General features: G+C 39.8%; 1 protein-coding gene and 1 pseudogene across 7 annotated transcripts in view; both read left to right on the top strand.

Annotated features, from left to right (window-relative positions):
• The window catches only part of BLVRA (biliverdin reductase A), a 53,313-nt gene that overhangs the window by 13,143 nt on the left and 21,135 nt on the right, over positions 1–19,035 (top strand). For 4 of the 7 annotated variants that reach the window (XM_045494323.1, XM_045494320.1, XM_045494325.1 and 1 more), the window contains 3 exons: positions 13,672–13,793; positions 15,763–15,882; positions 17,579–17,676. In XM_045494323.1, the coding sequence (XP_045350279.1) occupies positions 13,672–13,793; positions 15,763–15,882; positions 17,579–17,676 (340 nt within the window). Of the gene's footprint in view, positions 1–2,942; positions 3,085–13,136; positions 13,229–13,671; positions 13,794–15,762; positions 15,883–17,578; positions 17,677–19,035 lie in introns of those variants that run through there. The other 3 variants (XM_045494321.1, XM_045494319.1, XM_045494322.1) reach the window with 3 other exon arrangements.
• Positions 3,105–5,821, top strand: LOC123604873 (annotated as a pseudogene).

The raw sequence follows: 19,035 nt of genomic DNA, 5'->3' as shown, positions 1-19,035 counted from the left end.
CTTATATGTGAAATGGTATATTGTTTTCAGGTAGCTGTGATAAGTAAAATATGTATAATATAAAAGCCTTTAAATAACCACTAAAGAGAAGTTGCAGCTATAGCCAATAAATGAGGTAAAATGGAATCATAAGAAATACTGTATTAATCTAAAAGAAGGCAGAAAAAGAGGGACAGAATAGATAGGACAAATAGAAGACAAATAATAAAGTGTTGGTTTAAACCTAACCATCTCAGGGGCGCCTGGGTGGCGCAGTCGGTTGGGCGTCCGACTTCAGCCAGGTCACGATCTCGTGGTCCGTGAGTTCGAGCCCCGCGTCGGGCTCTGGGCTGATGGCTCAGAGCCTGGAGCCTGTTTCCGATTCTGTGTCTCCCTCTGTCTCTGCCCGTCCCCCATTCATGCTCTGTCTCTCTCTGTCCCAAAAATAAATAAACGTTGAAAAAAAAAAAAAATTTAAACCTAACCATCTCAATGATTATAATGTAAATTGTCTAAACACTTCACTGAAAGGCAGAAACTGTTAGATTGAACAAGACCTGACTATATGCTGCTTAAAGAAACTCACTTTAGATATAAAAACACACAAAGGTTAAAGATAAAAGATTGGGGGAAAAAAGTACTATGCTAACACTAATCAGTGGAAACCAGAAGTGGATTGTTAGTATCAGACAAAATAAATTTAAGGGCAGAAGTATTAACTGGAAAAAAATGGTCATTTCAGAATGATGAAGGAGTCCATTAATCAAAAAGACATAACCAACCTAAACATTTATATATCTAATAACAGAAGGTATTATGGAAAGGTCCACCCAACAACTGTAGAATATACATTCTTTTCAAATGTGCCTAAAACATTTACCAGGATAGGCCGTATTCTGGATCATAAAGTGTGTTTCAAAATTTTTTTGATGATTCAGATCATTTAAATAATTTTTTTCTTTTTTCTTTCTTTCTTTCTTTCTTTCTTTCTTTCTTTCTTTCTTTCTTTCTTTCTTTCTCAAAGGATGTTTTGTGACTGCAATGCAACCGAATGAGAGATCCACAATAGAAAAATATCTGGAAAATCTGTAAACATTTGTAATCCAAATAACACATTTCCAAATAATCCATGGCCAAAGAATTAATCAAAAAGGAGATTAGACAATAAACTGAATAAAAATGAAAGTGTGGCATTTTACAATTTGTGGGATGCAGCTAAAGCATTGTCATCCCAGAGAAATTTATAGGACTAAATGCTTATTTTTGGGGGGGAAAAAAAAGAAAAAAAAGGGTTTCAAATCAGGGACCTAAACTCTTATCCTCAAACTAAAAAGAAGAAAGCATGTTAAATTCAAAATAAGCAGAAAATTTGAAGTAACAAAAATAACAAGAGAAATCTATGTAATAAGAAACAAACAAACAAAAACAATTGGGAAAATCAGGGAAAGCAAAAACTTTTTGAGGTCATTAGAATTTATAAACCTTTAATGTGGCTTTGGAAAAAGAAAAGCCAGAAGTTAACAAATATCAGAAGTGAGATTCACCCTGTCTGTTTCCAAGCTGTCCACCTGCCAGGTGGTGCCTCCCTCCAGAGTTTTATCTCAGTTGCCACTGTGTTTCAAAAACCCCACACTGTGGAGACACCCGTGGCTCATGTCCACGTTGATCCTCTGGGGGAGATTCTTGCCATGCTGTGGCCAGCACTTGCTTGTTCCAGAAAATGTTAATGTGACCGTGCAGTGGCAACAGCTCAGAGTTTATGGTAAAATCACCACACACAGCCTGTACCAGGGTTTGCTGCCTTCAGCCTGTGTCTTTGTTCCTATACCAGTGAACAGGCAGTTCTATGACACCCACCGGGTCATTTGCTCATGGAGAGGCTGTATCACCTCTACTGAATGCACTCCTAGCAGTGGAGCCACTTCTCCCTATGAAACCTAGGGGATCCTCAGACTGTGCTGCCTGCTCCCGGGGCTCTGCCCTGCTTCCTTATTGGAGCATGAGTTCCAAAATTTCAGCCTGAGCTCCACTGTTTGCAAATAATTGGCAGTATTGAAACCCTCTCTTTTTTCCCCATCAATGGTTTTGGGAAACAGTTTTCTTGTGTAGTCCCCTGCTCGTGTTTTCATTTTTTCTGTCTTTCTTTCTCTCTACCTACTTGCAGGGGGAGTACTTTTCTTGCATGATCCCAATGCAGTGCCTTATCTCCCCCTCTCTCTTTCTCTTCTCCATGAAATAGCTCCATGAAAACAGCTCCTGCCCCTCCACGACAGCATGGCTCTTCTCTCCCCCAGTTCACCTCTCCACACCACATACTTGCCACATTCTTTCCCTCAAATTATGCAGAATGTTCTGTTAATCCTTAGATCCGTTTCCTAGGTGTTCCAGATGTTTCAATGTTGTAGCTGTGTTTGAGGGACAAGACATGCCCAGTGTCTACTACTCCACTGTCTTCTGGAAAAAGTTTTTTTTTTTTTTAAGTTTATTTATTTTGAGAGAGAGCTGATAGGGAAGGGCAGTGAGAGAGGGGGAGGGAGAATCTCAAGCAGGCTCTGCACTGTTAGTACAGAGCCTGACATGGGGCTCGATCTCACAAACCATGAGATGATGACCTGAGCTGAGATCAAAAGTCAGATGCTTAACCAACTGAGCCACCCAGACACTCTTGGAAAAAGTCTTAATAGTAATAATAATAATAATCAATAATTGAGCATGTTTTCCAAAATGAAGATTCATAATAAACTGAGTTTATCAAGTGTCTTAATCTAAAAGAAAAACAATGGGCAACTTTAATGTGTGTATATTCCAACTATACCTATTAAATAAGTTGAATCGTTTTTAACTAAAAAATGTTTCTACTGAGAGAAATTCTGCTGGATTGAAGACACAGGTTGCTATGATGGGCACGCCTATGGAGAGGGACATTTGTCAGGGAACTGACGGTGGCTTCTAGGACTTAAGGGACTCTGTCCTACAACTGTAAGGAACTGAATTCTCTTGGCAATCAGGAGCTTGGAAGAGAACCCTGAGCTGTTATGGATGAGAACATAACGTGGTCAACTCCTAACTGCAGCCTTGAGACTCTGAGAGAGGACCTACCCCATGGTAATTGTGAGATAATAAATTTGACAAAGGGTCAGAGATTGGTGTGCTTGGGCAGACTCCTTTCTGGTCATTTGCAGCTGAAAGACATCTGAAAACAAAATGAGTGTCATATAGTTTATCATTTGTGTACTTAGTGAACTCCTGTCAGTTTCCAAAACACAGTAGAAAATCATGAAGTGTTGGCATCAGCAACAATTCCAGTTCAAACAACTCTAGATCAACCTCTCCATCATCCAGTTAGAAACCTATGTTTAGAGCTGCCTATTTTTTCTCAGATGGATTAAGACAGTGTAGGCAAGCTATGGTCAACCTGACCATGGTCGAACTTGCTTAGATGAGTTCAACTCTGTACCATTCCAAAAAGTAATTTTCAATTATTTCTTTATTCTAGAGTAAGTGACATATGTATTTATTTGAAACCACTTACGTAGGGTTGCCTAGGTGGTTCAGTTGAGCATCTTACTCTTTATTTCGGCTCAGGTCATGATCTCATGGTTTGTGACATCTGTGCTGGCTTGCTTCAGATTCTCTCTCTCTTACTATCTCTCTGCCCCTCTGCTGGTGCTCTCTCTCTCTCTCCATCTCTCTCAAAATAAAAATAAAACCACCTACCTATAAAGCATCATAAAATTACAAATAGTTCATCACGAAAAGGCGAACTCAAGTAATCAGAATCATGTGTTGCATGTTCAATAAATACTCAAGAGACCATAGCAGACAGATGAGTCTATAGGTCTGGAAGATTTGTTCAGGGCCATTGCAATGCAGATTGTCTCCACCTTTCTCAAAAGCCGTGGGACTATATAATAAAACCTGAAGTTCGTAATTATCCTAAGGCATTGTCTAATCCAGTGGAAAGTAAACCAAAACAAAAAACAAAAAAAACAACAACAAGGTTTTCTGGAATATCTAGAATATTCAGTTGTTCAGAAACAAAAATGCCCCCTTCCTGGATAAATGAAAAGTCTAATGTATTTTTTCCTTTCAAATTGATTAAATGACAAATATTTTGAATTCTTAAGTGTTACTTCCTTAAAAGAGGAAAGTGGTATCTAATACTGGCAAACGTTTTATTGCCCCAGTTTTGCAATAATTATAAGTAAAAAAAAGAGGAGTAAGAGAAGATAAACAGTACAGAAAAACAATAAAAGCATTCAGACTTTTCAATTGTGCAAAAAATTTTGTATACTTCTGTTAGTTGTAAGCAATTGCCACAAAGAAAACAGAGTACATCTTCTAGTGGTATCTATGTAACCTGAAAATTTGTGGAGGGAAATGTTATAGAATTTAACTTGTAATTAATGTTAAACATTATGTTTATACTAATGAAACACATAATTTATGGACTATGAAGTAACATGTATACAATATTTTTTAAAGTTTATTTATTTTGAGAGGGAGGACCAGAGGGAGAGGGGGAAAGAGAATTCCAAGCAGGCTCTGCATTGTCAGCTCAGAGCCTGATGCAGTGCTCGAACTCATGAACCATGAAAACATGACCTGAGCCAAAATCAAGAGTCAGATGCTTAACTGACTGAGCCCAAATATACATACAGATTTTTAAGATATAGCTTGAGACTTAAAGAAGCTTAGTTTTTGTGGCTGTGGGTTATATTCCCAGACCCCTAAGCTTTTATTCCTTTTATTGTATAGAATAAAACTTTGGTGGGAAACTTTGAGAAGCATGTCTTAAGATATTAGATACTCCTTTTAAAAAACACCTTTATTGAGGTATACTTGATATATAATACACTGCACATATTCACCGTGCAGTTTGATAAGTTTTGATGTATGTATACATCTGTGAATACATCCTAGCAATCTAGGTAATGAGGTTATGCATCACCTGCAGAAGCTTCTTTATTTTCCTTTGTAATTTCTCTCTTCATCCCTCCTCACCATCTGTCAACTAGGCAAGTGATCTCTAATCTGCCTTCTGTCAGTATAGATTACTTTGCACTGCCCAGACTTTTGTATAAATGGAATAATACAGTATGTGTTTTTTGAGGGAGTGTGTTAAAAAAAAAGGAAAGAAAAAGAAAGAAAGAAAGAAAGAAAGAAAGAAAGAAAGAAAGAAAGAAAGAAAGAAAGAAACCTTGTTTAGAGCTTCCAGTACTTCAGAAGGATTGAGACAGTGCACGCTTCTACAAGCACAAATGGACCCTATACAGAGTTACCAGTTCCCACATGTAATGTAAAGAAATGGAGATAGCTAGTTTCTCGGGCAAACTATTCCACCTAGATTCCCAGTGTATCCTGCTTTTAGCCCCCCTGCAAGTGTTATGATGACAAATACGTATGCTCATTAGTATTATGTGCAATATCGAACAGTAGTTTCAGCTCAGGCCACATCAAATGCCAGCCCAGCTCAGCCTACTGCTTCACAGCCTCTACATTTGGCACATGTTCCTGGGGAGTAATCTCACCAGCTCCAAATCTAGTGGTTAAAGAAAATGGATCCAAAGGAGGATGTTCAAATGAATGCACAGGGAGGGTCAGTGCTAAATGAAAATGTCAGTTGACACTGGCTAGATTGGAGGTACATGTTTTCATAAGCTGCAGTTCCCTTCAGCACAGTATATTTCTTTTCTTCCTTTTTTCAGTTTATCATGGCAACGGAAGTCATTTACTAGTTTATGTACAGCAAGTTGGATGATTTCCTGTGAGGCAAGAAAGAGGTCAGCAACAGGCTCCCTGTAACATTGTCACAGTTAACAGTGATGGGAAACAAACATGAAAAAGTAGATCATTGTATGGATGATGGGCTTAATGGTGAGGGCTGTGAGGGTGCAGATGAAGATGACCATCAATTTAAAGACCTCGAGGGCCGCCTGGGTGGCTCAGTTGGTTAACTGACCGACATGGGCTCAGGTCATGCTCTCGCAGTTTGTGAGTTTGAGCCCCACGTCGGGCTCTGTGCTGGCAGCTCAGAGCCTGGAGCCTACTTTGGATTCTGTGTCTCCCCCTCTCTTCCCCTCCCTTGCTCACGCTCTGTGTCTCTCTGTCTCTCAATAATAAATAAATGTTAAAAAAAAAAAAAAGACCTCGGTTAATGGCTTTTGCTTGGTCTTTTATCACTGCGTTCTATACCTAATACCAGAGGGGCTACCAGATGTCAGCAGTTAAGCATGAAAAGTTATTGCAGCTGAAGAGGAGGGTTTGACTTTAGGAAAGTGTTTTAAATAATAGTGTAGTATATGTGTGTGTGTGTGTGTGTGTGTGTGTGTGTGTGTGTGTGTGTGTAAACGCACACATACATGTTATATATAATTAAATATATAACCTTTTTATTATGTACAGAGGTTTTTTTTTTAAATGTAAGCTTATATATATGAATACCATAAACACAAATGGATTGCTAATTGTGTGACTTTTAAAGATGCTACAGAACATAGTGTAACAACATTGATCTTCCAAACTTTATTCATCTCAATTATATATATTACACCAAGACAGACATATTTATGAATCTTATTTTTTGTTTTAAGTTTACTTATTTATTTTTGAGAGAGACAGAGACAGCACGAGGAGGGGAGGGGCAGAGAGAGAGAGAGAAAGAGAGTGAGAGAGAATCCCAAGCAGGCTCTGCAGTGTCAGTACAGAGCCCAATGGAGGCTTGAACTCCTGAAGCATGAGATCATGACATGAACCGAAACCAAGAGCTGGATGTTTAACCAACTGAACAACCCAGGTGCCCCTATGAGTCTTATTTCTTTTTTTTTTTTTTAACGTTTATTTATTTTTGAGACAGAGAGAGACAGAGCATGAACGGGGGAGGGTCAGAGAGAGAGGGAGACACAGAATCTGAAACAGGCTCCAGGCTCTGAGCAGTCAGCACAGAGCCCGACGCGGGGCTCGAACTCACAGACCGCGAGATCATGACCTGAGCCAAAGTCGGATGCTTAACTGACTGAGCCACCCAGGCTCCCCGAGTCTTATTTCTTAAAAGAGCTGCTTTGTGTATAAATATCTATGGTTAGTAGTTCAGCGTGTGTACCATTCAGTGTGTAATTTAATATACTTTCTATGAATTATTCTGAAAGTTTTAAATGGATGATCTCACAGTTATTAATGAAGAATGTTACTGAGTTTAAATATGCTACTAGCTTCTTGTCTAGCCATAAACCAAGAAACTTAGCAGTGATCTTAATTTTATTGGGTAAGGGACACCTATTTTAAGAGCATGTATCATCTATTGGAGTTAGTACCTTAAAGAAAAGATAGCTCTTCAGTGGAATCAACAGTGGTATAAAATATTTTATAAAGGCAATATAAAAGATAATACTTTTATAAAATCAATTATCCTAGAAATCATTTTACATTACAAGAAAATTACGGACCAGTAACTCTCATGAGCATAAATGCAAACACTCTTAGTAAGATTTTAGTGAATAGAGTCATCAATAAATAAAAAGGATAATACATGGTGGCCAAGTGATGTTTATCCTAGGAATGAAAGGCATCATCAGATCAACAGACCTTAAGAAGAAAAAAAATTATATCATCTCAATAGATCAGAAAAGGAATTTGATTAAACTGTTTTTAGTTTAAAAAACCATAAAAACCATTTATAGTTTTAAAAAACAGCAAAAATATGAATAGAAGGAAATATTCATATCATGATAAAGGGTATCTACAAAAAAATCTACAGCTAACTAAAGTTTTCATGGTAAAAGACCCAAAGTTTTTCCCCTTAGGTTAGAAAGTAGGCAAGAATGTCTACTGTCACTAATCCTAGTCAAAATCATAGTGGAAGACCCACCCAGTGCAATAAGGCAAGAAAAGTAAATAAAGCACTGCAGATTGGGAAGGAAAAAATGAAACCATCTCTATTTATGTCTGACTTTATGGTCTATCTAGAAAATCTGACAGAATCTACAAAAAAAGCTGCTAGAAGTAATGAGTTCAGCAGGATTACAAGATCCAAATCGGCATATAAAAATCAATTATATCTTTGCAATAAACAATGAGAAGTGGAAACTAAAAAAACATACTATTTACTAGCACTAAAAATCATAAATACTTAGGTATAAATTTAACAAAACATGGCAAGATTCATACACTGAAAGTGATAGAATGAAAGAAGTCAAAGAAGACCTAAATAAATGGGGATATATACCATGTTCATGGATTTGAAGATTCATTATTCCAGGATATTTGTTTTTTCCCCCCCAAACTATATTCAATGTAATCCCATTCAAAATCCTGGCAGTTTTCTTCTTTTTGGTAGAAACTGACAAGCTCATCCTAAAATGTATATGTAAAGCCAGGAAAACTAGAATTTTTGAAAAGAAAAAAAAGTTGGAAGGTTGACAGTAACTGATAGTTAGGTTTATAGTAAGTTTATAGTTAACTTTGTAGTAAGGTTAAAACTTACTATAAAACTACAATAATTGAGACAATATCCACCCCCAAAAATGCAAAGGTATTTAAATGGAAAAAGAATAGTTTTTCTCAATAAATTTTTGTTGGAACAATTGGATATCATATGCAAAGAGGAAGAAAAAAAAAAAGAACCTTGCTGGCCTCCAGAGGAGATGGCACATGAGCTGGGTGTGAAGTCTGGGTATATTTACATACAAGCCTGGCATACTTCTGCCTCATTGTAGGCAGTTGGTATAGAGTCTGTGGAATACACATTCTAGAGGCTGCATCTCTGCCTATCAAGAGCCCTTATATCTACCTTAACACCATATATAAAAATTCAAATCAGAATATAAACTATAACATAACTAAAACTGTAAATCTTAACTATAAAACTGCTAAAAGAAAGCATAGGAGAAAACCTTTGTACCCTTGGGTTAGCCAGAAGAATGATATATTAAAATTTTTGTGATAAGTTGGACTTCATCAAAATTAAGAACTTTAACTTTAGCCTCTCAAGAGCCATTCTTAAGAAAATGAAAAGACAAGCTACAGACTGGAAGCTGTTTGCAAATTACAAATTTGATAAATGAACAAAATGAATATATTAAAAACACATAAAGAACTCTAAAAACTCAATAACAGTCCAGCAGAAGGTGACAAAAGATTTTAACAGATGCTTTAACAAAGAAGATAGAGACATCTATAGGCAGATGGCAAATAAGCACACAAAACAATGCTCAACATCACTAGTCATTATGGAAATATATGTAGAAATCAGAGATACCACAACATACCAATTATACTGGCTAAAATGAAGAAGAGGAGAAAAACCTGATAGTACCAGGTGTTGGTAAGAATGTAGAACTCAGACATTGGTAGTGAGAATGCAGAACAGTACATATAGCTTTGCCAAGGTTCACTTCAGTAAATAGTTTCACAATTTCTCATAAAATTAAACCCATACTTAACATGTGACCCAGCAGACATAATATATGTATGACTTAACATAATTCACAAACATATGACTTAACATATGACCCAGCACTCTTATACCTAGGTATTTACCCAAGTTAAATAAGAACTGTGTTTATACAAAAACTAGTCCATGATTGACCATAGTGGTTTTATTCATAAAAGAATGAATTATGAATTCATTCGAGCTTGGAGCATCAGAAATGTTCTTCCTTTGCTAAATGGATAAACAAACCAGGATATGTATACAATGGACTACTACTACTTAGTAATAAAAAGAAAGAAATTACTGCAACATGTAACAACATAGATGAAAAATGCATTGTTCTAAGTTGAAGCCGGACTCAAAAGACTATATACTGTATGACTTCATTTATATGACTTTCTGGAAAAGGCAAAACTGTTGACACAGTAAGCCAATCAATGGTTGCCTGGAGTGGGAGTTGGATTTGACTTTTACAAAGGACGTAGGTAATTATGGAGGAGGCTGATAGAATTATTCTATATCTTTACTTGTGGTAGTAATATGTATGTTGGTCAAAACTCATGGAAATGTACACTAAAATGGGTGAATTTTATTAGATAACAAAAAATCTAACTGATAGCATCAAAAAGGGCTTTGTAAGATCCTTGGGTCTTGAAAGTTTTGAAGGTGTCCTGGTGGGGAGTAGGGAGGAGCTCAAGGGACAAAGGATTTGCAAAGACTTAAAGGTAGCAAACAGTGGTGCCTGGGTGGCTCAGTTGGTTAAGCATCCAACTCTTGATTTCGGCTCTAGAGACTTGAGATTTGAGATTTTTGTGAGATTGAGCCCTGCATTAGGCCCCACACTGTCAGCATGGAAACTACCTGGGATTCTCTCTCCCTCTCTGTCTCTGCCCCTCCCTCGCTCATGCATTCTCTCTCTATTTCTGTCTCTCAAATAAGCATTAAAAAATTTTTTTTAATGTTTATTTATGGGAGAGAAAGAGAGACAGAGCACAAGCAGGGAAGGGGCAGAGAGAGAGAGGGAGACACAGAATCTGAAGCAGGCTCAGGCTCTGAGCTGTCAGCACAGAGCCCGACAAGGGGCTTAAACTCACGGACTGCAAGATCATGACCTGAGCTGAAGTCAGACACTTAACCAATTGAGCCACCCAGGTACCCAGTAAATAAGCATTTTTTAAAAAGATACCAAACATACAAAGTTTTATGTACTTTCACTTGTTTGGGAAGTCAGAAGTCTAAAAACACACAGTGGGAGAGGTGACCAGGAGAAGTAGACCGGATCCAGGTTTGGAACACCTCAATTGTTTGGTAAAGAAGTCTTTGTAAGACTTTCATATTTAATTACAAGACTTATATTGTTTCATGTTTTATGATTATATCCATTATTTCCAAGCCCTGCAGGCATCTGCCCCCCTTGAAGCCTTTGAAAGAATACCTTCCTCTGTCCCATATACCCCCAGATAACAGTGTGGCTCACCTCAGTTCATTCAGGTCTTTGTTCAAAGCTGCCTCCTCAGAGAGGCCTTCCCTTACCACCCTATCAAAACTGAGACCCCCCCCCTCCCTGCATCCCCACCCCATCTTCTCCTTTCTATTCCTTTTACCCTACTTCATCTATCCTGGTAATGCTCACTATCTCTTGACATTTATTCATGTGTTGATCTATTTGCTCTCTTCCTTCTTTGAAATTTCTTTAAGAGCAGGGTTTGTCTAAGATATATCCCCAGAGCCTCACACTTTTTGGAGTAAACCATATATGCAAAGGCCCTGAGGTGCAGATGACCATGACATGTTAAAAGAACAGGAAGTGGGGCGCCTGGGTGGCTCAGTCGGTTAAGCGGCTGACTTCGGCTCAGGTCATGATCTCGCGGTCCGTGAGTTCGAGCCCCGCGTCAGGCTCTGTGCTGACAGCTCAGAGCCTGGAGCCTGTTTCAGATTCTGTGTCCCCTCTCTCTGACCCTCCCCCGTTCATGCTTTGTCTCTCTCTGTCTCGAAAATAAATAAACGTTAAAAAAAAAAAGTTTTTTAAAAAAAAGAGCAGGAAGAAAGCCAGTATGACAAGAGGGGAGGGTGCTAGGTGATGAGCTGAGAGAGGCAGGGGACAGGTCATGAAGGCCTTTGTAGACCACAGGAAATGGTTTGGGTTTTATTCTGCGTATAATAGCCTCTGGAGAATTGTAAGCTGGGGGACAAGGAGGGGATAACATCATCTGATTATATTTAGTCTAAAGATTCTTGCTGCTATATGAAGAATAGAACAGGGGCGCCTGGGTGGCTCAGTCAGTTAAGCGTCCGACTTCAGCCAGGTCACGATCTCGCGGTCCGTGAGTTCGAGCCCCGCGTCGGGCTCTGGGCTGATGGCTCAGAGCCTGGAGCCTGCTTCCGATTCTGTGTCTCTCTCTCTCTGCCCCTCCCCCGTTCATGCTCTGTCTCTCTCTGTCTCAAAAATAAATACACATTAAAAAAAATGTAAAAAAAAGGATAGAACAGGGCAAGAAGTAAAGCAGTTATAAAAGCTATGGGAACAGTCCAAAGGGTGAGATGGTAGCTTGGATTAGGGGGTAGCAATGAAGATGGACAGAAGTAGATAGAAGGCTTATGGATGGATCTTGGCCATTTATGGGTGAATTGGGTATGGAATGTGGGGCAGAGAAAAAAGGCCAGGATAAGTCCCAAGTTTAAGGACCTGAGCAACCTAGTAGATGGTGGTGGCATTACTGAGATGGAGAGTGAGGGAAATATACCTTGGGTGAGGGGTTGGAGTAGAGAATGAAAAACTTTTCATGTTTTTGTTCCATGAACACCAAGGGGCAGAGGGTTTTTTTCTTTTTTTATGTTGAAGTATTTTTTTTGTTGAGATATAATTGACACATAATAATACATTAGTATCAGATGTACAGCATAATGATTCAGGATTCTTTTCTTTTTTAAAGAACTTGGGCTTTGGTGTTTTTCTCTCTTTAGCTGGTGTCTCAGTTTAGGCTGCTATGATAAAGCAGAGAAAGTACCACAGACCAGATGGCTTATAAACAACAGAAATCTATTTCTTACAGTTTGGGGGCTAGAAGTCCAAGATCAGGCTGTGTGGTGGGGTTTTGGAAGGGTGCCCTTCTGGATTGCAGATTGCTGACACCTGGGCAGAGAGCAGGGCGAGGAAGCAAGGTCTTTTGTGACTCATAAGGGCACTAATCCCATTCATGAGGGCTCCTACCTTATGCACTCATCTAATCCTAATTACCTCCCAAAGGCCCTACTTCCTAATACCGTTATATTGGGGGTTAGGATTTCAACATACGAATTTTAGGAGGACACAGTCAGTCAGTAACAGTTAGGAAAATGGAGGCTTTAATCAGGGGAGGGACTTAGTTTTTATCTTAAGCAACTGCTCTGGCAGGCCTGTCGATGAGACATGGAAAGGGTGAGATTAGGAGTGAGAGCAGTTGGTGATTTAGTGTGGCATCAGGTGGAGACAAAGAAATCCTGGGTCAACACTAGAGCAGTTTACACAGGAAGGGGCAGAATTAGTGGGAAATGGTGATACCAGATATCTCAGGTGACAGGTGAGTCCTAGGTGATGTTCCCATTTCTATGCTCAGAGACATCCAAGAAGAACTGGATGTAAGGGATGTGTAGATAATTTTTTATCAGTTTGGATTATATTAAGTGGCTCTATACCTTTAAAGAACTGACTTGATTTTTTCATTCTGATACTATTTGCATACAGCACCCAGCAGTATACCTGAGTAATAGGTAAGCTACCACAGTACCGTGGGAGTGAAGTTGGTTGGAATGCAGACAGCCAATGTGAATCTGAACAAGGTGACTGCTCATGGTTTTCCCTGTGTTCTGTGTGCCAGCATCTCACTAAGCACCTGTGGCCTCGAAATGAGTCCCAGCTGTATCAGATTTGTATGTCCACTGGAGGAAGGATTCAGGGAGTACAGAGGTACAGCTTAACGAGGAAAATCTCTTATCTTTGGAAAGGTGGCAAAGTGGAGAACCAGATGTGAGGAGCCTTCTCCATGAATGATACACTTGAGCTCCTGTAGAAATATATCTTGGGTGGAGCTGACTTCTCTCCGAGCTCTCATTTCAGGGAGTGTCCTATTTGCCCCTTGTATGCTGCAACTTTTGGTTCTGGGTTGTCTCCTTTCCTTCCTTGTCTGGACTCTGACTGGTCCTGGTCACAGGTCTTTGTTTTGCTGTTCTCTGCTAGATGCATGGACTGTTTTTAAATCCTACCGTGGTCCCGTGTTTTTCAGCCTGAGAGAAAGTTTGGAGTGGTGGTGGTTGGCGTTGGCAGAGCTGGCTCAGTGCGGATCAGGGACTTGCGGAATCCACATGCTTCCTCGGCGTTCCTGAACCTGATTGGCTTCGTGTCCAGGTGGCTGGCATTTGTCTTGTGCCTTGTAATTCATGGGAAGACCAGTGAGAATGGATTAGGGCTTGGGACATAGAGACTCTCCAGACCCAGGAGAGAGAAAGCCAGCTCTGGGGGTCATTCCAGAGAACTGTGCTCAGGGTCAGCCCCACAGGATCTCAAGTTTGGATGGCTTTGGGGTCTGGAGTGCTGGGCCTGCAGCTGGGGTGTAAGGCGAGTCAGCCTTGATGGGACTGTGAAGACAAAGGCAGAGAAGATGAGAGCAGTGCCTAATAGTTACAGAAGGGTCACAGTGAACACATGTGGATTGGCTAAAAGAAGGCATTAGGTGTGTACCAGTTAATCATTATGTCAGTTATGATGGCCATCTATGTAGTGGCCCTGGGTTTTATAAGCCTTTTCAGCTATTTGACATAAATACCATTACCAACCCTACTTTACAGATACAGAAACTGAGCCACAGAGGGGTTAAATAATTTGACTATGGACACACAGCTGGAAAGTCTAAGACCTGGATTTGCATGCATGTCTATTTGATTCCAAAGCCCTTCATCTAAGCAACATGTGTTCTTTTCCTTTTGATAATTTTGAGCCTTACTTTTCTTTAAGGTTTCGTTTATCTCCTATAACTCACTCAAAACCAGACTTCCCACCATGTTTCTTCTTCCCTGACCCATAGGGAAGGTGCTCAGCACCTTCCTTCACCACTTACCGCTTCCTCATACACACCATTCACTGAACTAACACCATATAACATCATTTAGGAGTATTAATTTATGAGTGAACAAGATGTAGGCACTTTCTTGGCTAAGGAGAGGGGGTGGCATGCAACTTAGACACCTCTCTGCTTTCTAGCGCTTTAGAGAAATCAAATAAATAGTGGCACAAAGCATGTTTTAACTCCTGTGATGGTCCCTGCAGATGTTTTTTCCATATCTTAATTCGTGGGACCTACTTTCCTCCAGTTTACCTGTCTCAAACCTGGCTTTTCCCTTAAGGATATAAAGTGGGTTCGGGGACAGTAGAGAGACCCAGAAGTGCTAGGAGTCTGCCCTTGGGCAGTCTTCTCCTCTCAGTAAGATTCTAAGGGAGTTGCACACAAATGGGAGACCAAAATTATTATTAGCACTGTAACTCCCATTGCACCCCTGCCTGAAAGCAGGTTGAACACAACACTTGGGTTCAAGGCTGAAGCAGGGCCTCTCTTTGTCCCATAAGCCCCAGTCCCCTGCTAGCTGGCTGCTGTGACTGATACAGTCGAAACTCCTAAGCTACCCAAGTCAGGAGGGAAGATGGCCTGCTTTACAGTCCTGCCATTCTCACACTGTTCCCCATTCTTCATGACCTACCCACTGTGTTGTAGCATCTCCCTTGGAAGCCTACTCTGAAACCTTAAAGTGGATGTTCCCTGCCTTCCTTGAATTACCCACCTATACCCCCAACACAACATTTCTCGTATTAATGTTGTGATGTTGCTACATTCATGCATGTGTGCCTTCCTTCCTCTTTTAGACTGTGAATGAAGTCTGGTATAGTCAGTGTTTGGCCAAATGCTTGGAGCTGGCTGTGATCATAGAGACCACTTCTCATGAGATAAAAGGAGATCAGTTGTTTTTATTTTAGAGATGGAATAATTCAAAGACCGCCATGTCATATAGTAGTTAGCAGTAGTGTTGGCACTCAGTGCCAGATCTCTTGACTTAAACCCTGAGGCTGTTTTTCTCACTCCATGTTGGAAACTGTCCTGGAAATGGGACAGAGGAAATTAATTTCTTTATATCCAAAAGCTAATTATCAGGACATTGTTGGGAGGAGAAGAGAAGGATAAATACAAATAAATACAAATATAAATATAAATTATAAATATAAATATAAATATAAGTATAACATATATATATATGTATGTATATATGTGCTCATTTATTTGATATTCTGTGTACTTTTGAGTTGCATTTCTGTTATTCTTAACTAGACGAGAGCTCGGGAACATTGATGAAGTCCAGCAGATTTCTTTGGAAAATGCTCTTTCCAGCCCAAAGGTAGAGGTTGCTTATATCTGCAGTGAGAGCTCCAGCCATGAGGACTATATCAGGTGGGTTTTCAATGTAGGTATTCCTTGCCTTGCACAGTAGTGCAGGAGTATAAAAATGACTGGGAAAGCTGAAATCTTGCAAAGAACTTTTAATAATCAAAGGGAAAAGGGGCACCTGGGTGGCTCAGTTGGTTAAGCGTCCAACTTCAGCTCAGGTCATGATCTCATGGTTGGTGGGCTCGAGCCCTGCGTCAGGCTCTGCGCTGACAGCTCAGAGCCTGGAGCCTGCTTCAGATTCTGTGTTTCCCTCTCTCTCTGCCCCTTCCCTACTCGCACTCTGTCTCTGTCTCTTGAAGATGAATAAATGTTAAAAAAAAAAAAAAAAAGAAAAATTTTAAAAAGGGAAAAATTACAGTGGGGCCATTACCTTTAAAAATTGTCAAAATCCTAAAAACTCTTACTATTGTTTATAAAAATATAAGAAAATGAAAATTATGTAAAACCAACATTTATTTAGTACACTGTAATTTAAAACAATAGAAACAAAGAATTAAAGAGTTTTCTTTGTAAAAAACTGACAGTAGTTTGAATAGTGTTGGTTTTCTGTGCCTTGGCAGATTGTTGTAATCCTTTCTTGTGCTTTTAATATTGTTAAATATCTCCAAGAGTTCCTTTAATATGAAGTATTTTTGCCAAGAGGTGAGGAAAGAAGTAGTGGTGGCATCGATATCATAGAGCAAGGGAGGTGACATGTTCCTCTGCCCCAGCTTCAAATGCAAAGCTTAGAGCCCTTCAAGCCTTGGGTGGTACTGACTCTGGAAGGAGGAGCCCCACAGGATCTGGCGGCTAACAAGGCAGTACCAGTCGCCTCCCTGAATCTCACTGCCCTCTTAGGGCCTTACATTAAATTGAAGCTGCCACCGTGCTATTCCCCAGAAGTAAGCTGCTCCCTCCTTGTCACTCCAACTCTAGTGTGGAAAGAAACACCTTTCCTTGGTTCCCTTTAACCCACTTTGGCACCAGAATGTATTTCCTTAAAAAGGTAATTGTGTAATTTTCATCTTATAAATGTTTGTACCTTAAGAGTATCTAGAAAATAAAATCCAAACTTCTGAGCGTAGCATTCTGGGTTCTTCACAGTCAGACTCTCAGCTACTTTCATGATTTTGTTTCCCTCTCGTCCCTGAGTCCACTTCCCTGCCATGCCGAAATTCATACTATTATCCAGATGGACAAATTTCCCATAAATATCCACTCCTCTGCATATGCTGCCCAAAGTGAAATTCCCTCATCTTGCATGTTGCACCTGGAAAATGCCTCCTATTTCAAGACCTAATTCAGATGTAGTTACTGAAATCTTCTCAAACTGCCTCAGGCAGAGCTGCTGTCATGGGTTCATGAGTTTGGTAGTCTTTATTTATAGCTATCATGTGGTAATAGACAATTTTCATATTAATGTCTTTTATTTCTCCTCCAGAGTAGCTGATAAATAGTGCCTAGTTGAATACATGAGTAGTTGAATGGATGCATGTTCAAATTAACACATAACTGGAAAGTCATTCTCCTCTAGCACATTAGAAAATAATAGGAAGTACAATTCGTCCTCCTTATCCTCTGGCCCCAATTCTCACTGATTCTCATCTGTAGTCCTACATAATTTGGAGATGTATATGTATTTATAACATTCCATTCTCTGTTATGCAGGGCATTTTAGTGAAACTTACTTGAATATATTTTCTCTCTCTTTTTTCCAAAGGCAGTTCCTTAATGCTGGTAAGCATGTCCTTGTGGAATATCCAATGACACTGTCTTGGGAAGCAGCTCAGGACCTGTGGAAGCTGGCTGAGCAGAAAGGTGACGTATGTTCTGTCTGGAGCACAGACTCTCTTTTAGAGTTTCTGCCTGTAAGATGTCTTTGGTACCATCTTTATGCCTTTAAAACTTAACCCTATGTCAGATATGTTACTGGTCCTGTGGGCTCCCAACCCCCTACTCATCCCCAAAATTGTAGGCACGCATAAGGAGCACGTGTGGAGGGCCAGCAGGGCAGAGGGATGCGTGGGAATTTGCACATTTTTGTTAGAGACTTATCAGAGTCTTTTACTCTAATGAAAAGCATGAATTAGCTTTGCCCTGTGCCAGTGCCATGATACTATTTTGGTGTTATTCATATGAAACATTGCTAGTAGAAAAATGCCCAAGTCAGAGTAATGCGTGCCCAAGTCTTATATGCATGCTTTTTTAAATTTTTTATTCAAAAAAAATTTTTTTAATGCTTATTTATTTTTGAGAGAGAGAGAGAAAGAGACAGAGTGTGATTTTGGGAGAGGCAGAGAGAGAGGGGGACATAGAACTCGAAGCAGGCTCCAGGCTCCAAGCTGTCAGCACAGAGCCTGAGGTGGGGCTTGAACCCGTGAGCAGTGAGATCATGATCTGAGCCGAAGTCAGACGCTTAACCGACTGAGCTACCCAGGTGTCCCTATTTTTTTCATTTTTTAATTAATTTATTGTTTAATTTACATCTAAGTTAGCATATAGTGCAACAGTGATTTCAGGAGTAGACTCCTTAATGCCCCTTACCCATTTAGCCCATCCCCCCTCCCACAACCCTTCCAGCAACCCTCTGTTTATTCTCTATATTTAAGAGTCTCTTATGTTTTGTCCCCCTCCCTGTTTTTATATTCTTTTTGCTTCCCTTTCCTTATGTTCATCTGTTTTGTATGGTAAAGTCCTCATATGAGTGAAGTCATATGATATTTGTCTTTCTCTGACTAATTTCGTTTAGCATAATACCTTCCAGTTCCATCTGTGTACTTGCAAATGGCAAGATTTCATTCTTTTTGCTAGTGCTGCTATAAACATTGGGGTGCATGTGTCCCTTCGAAATAGTACACCTGTATCCCTGGGATAAATACCTAGTAGTGCAATTGCTGAGTGTAGGGTACTTCTATTTTTAATTTTTTGAGGAACCTCCATACTGTTTTCCAGAGTGACTGCACCAGTTTGCATTCCCACCAACAGTACAAAAGAGATCCTCTTTTCTCTGCATCCTTGCCAACTCTGTTGTTGCCTGAGTTGTTAATTTTAGCCATTCTGACAGGCGTGAGGTGGTATCTCATTGTGGTTTTGATTTGTATTTCCCTGATGATGAGTGATGTTGAGCATCTTTTCATGTGTCTCTTAGCCATCTGGATGTCTTCTTTGGAGAAGTGT

The sequence above is a fragment of the Leopardus geoffroyi genome, chromosome A2 (genome assembly GCF_018350155.1).
Source record: "Leopardus geoffroyi isolate Oge1 chromosome A2, O.geoffroyi_Oge1_pat1.0, whole genome shotgun sequence".
Taxonomy (NCBI): Eukaryota; Metazoa; Chordata; class Mammalia; order Carnivora; family Felidae; genus Leopardus; species Leopardus geoffroyi.
The sequence above is the reverse complement of the archived record's forward strand: the minus strand, read 5'-3'. Positions and strand labels throughout refer to the sequence as shown.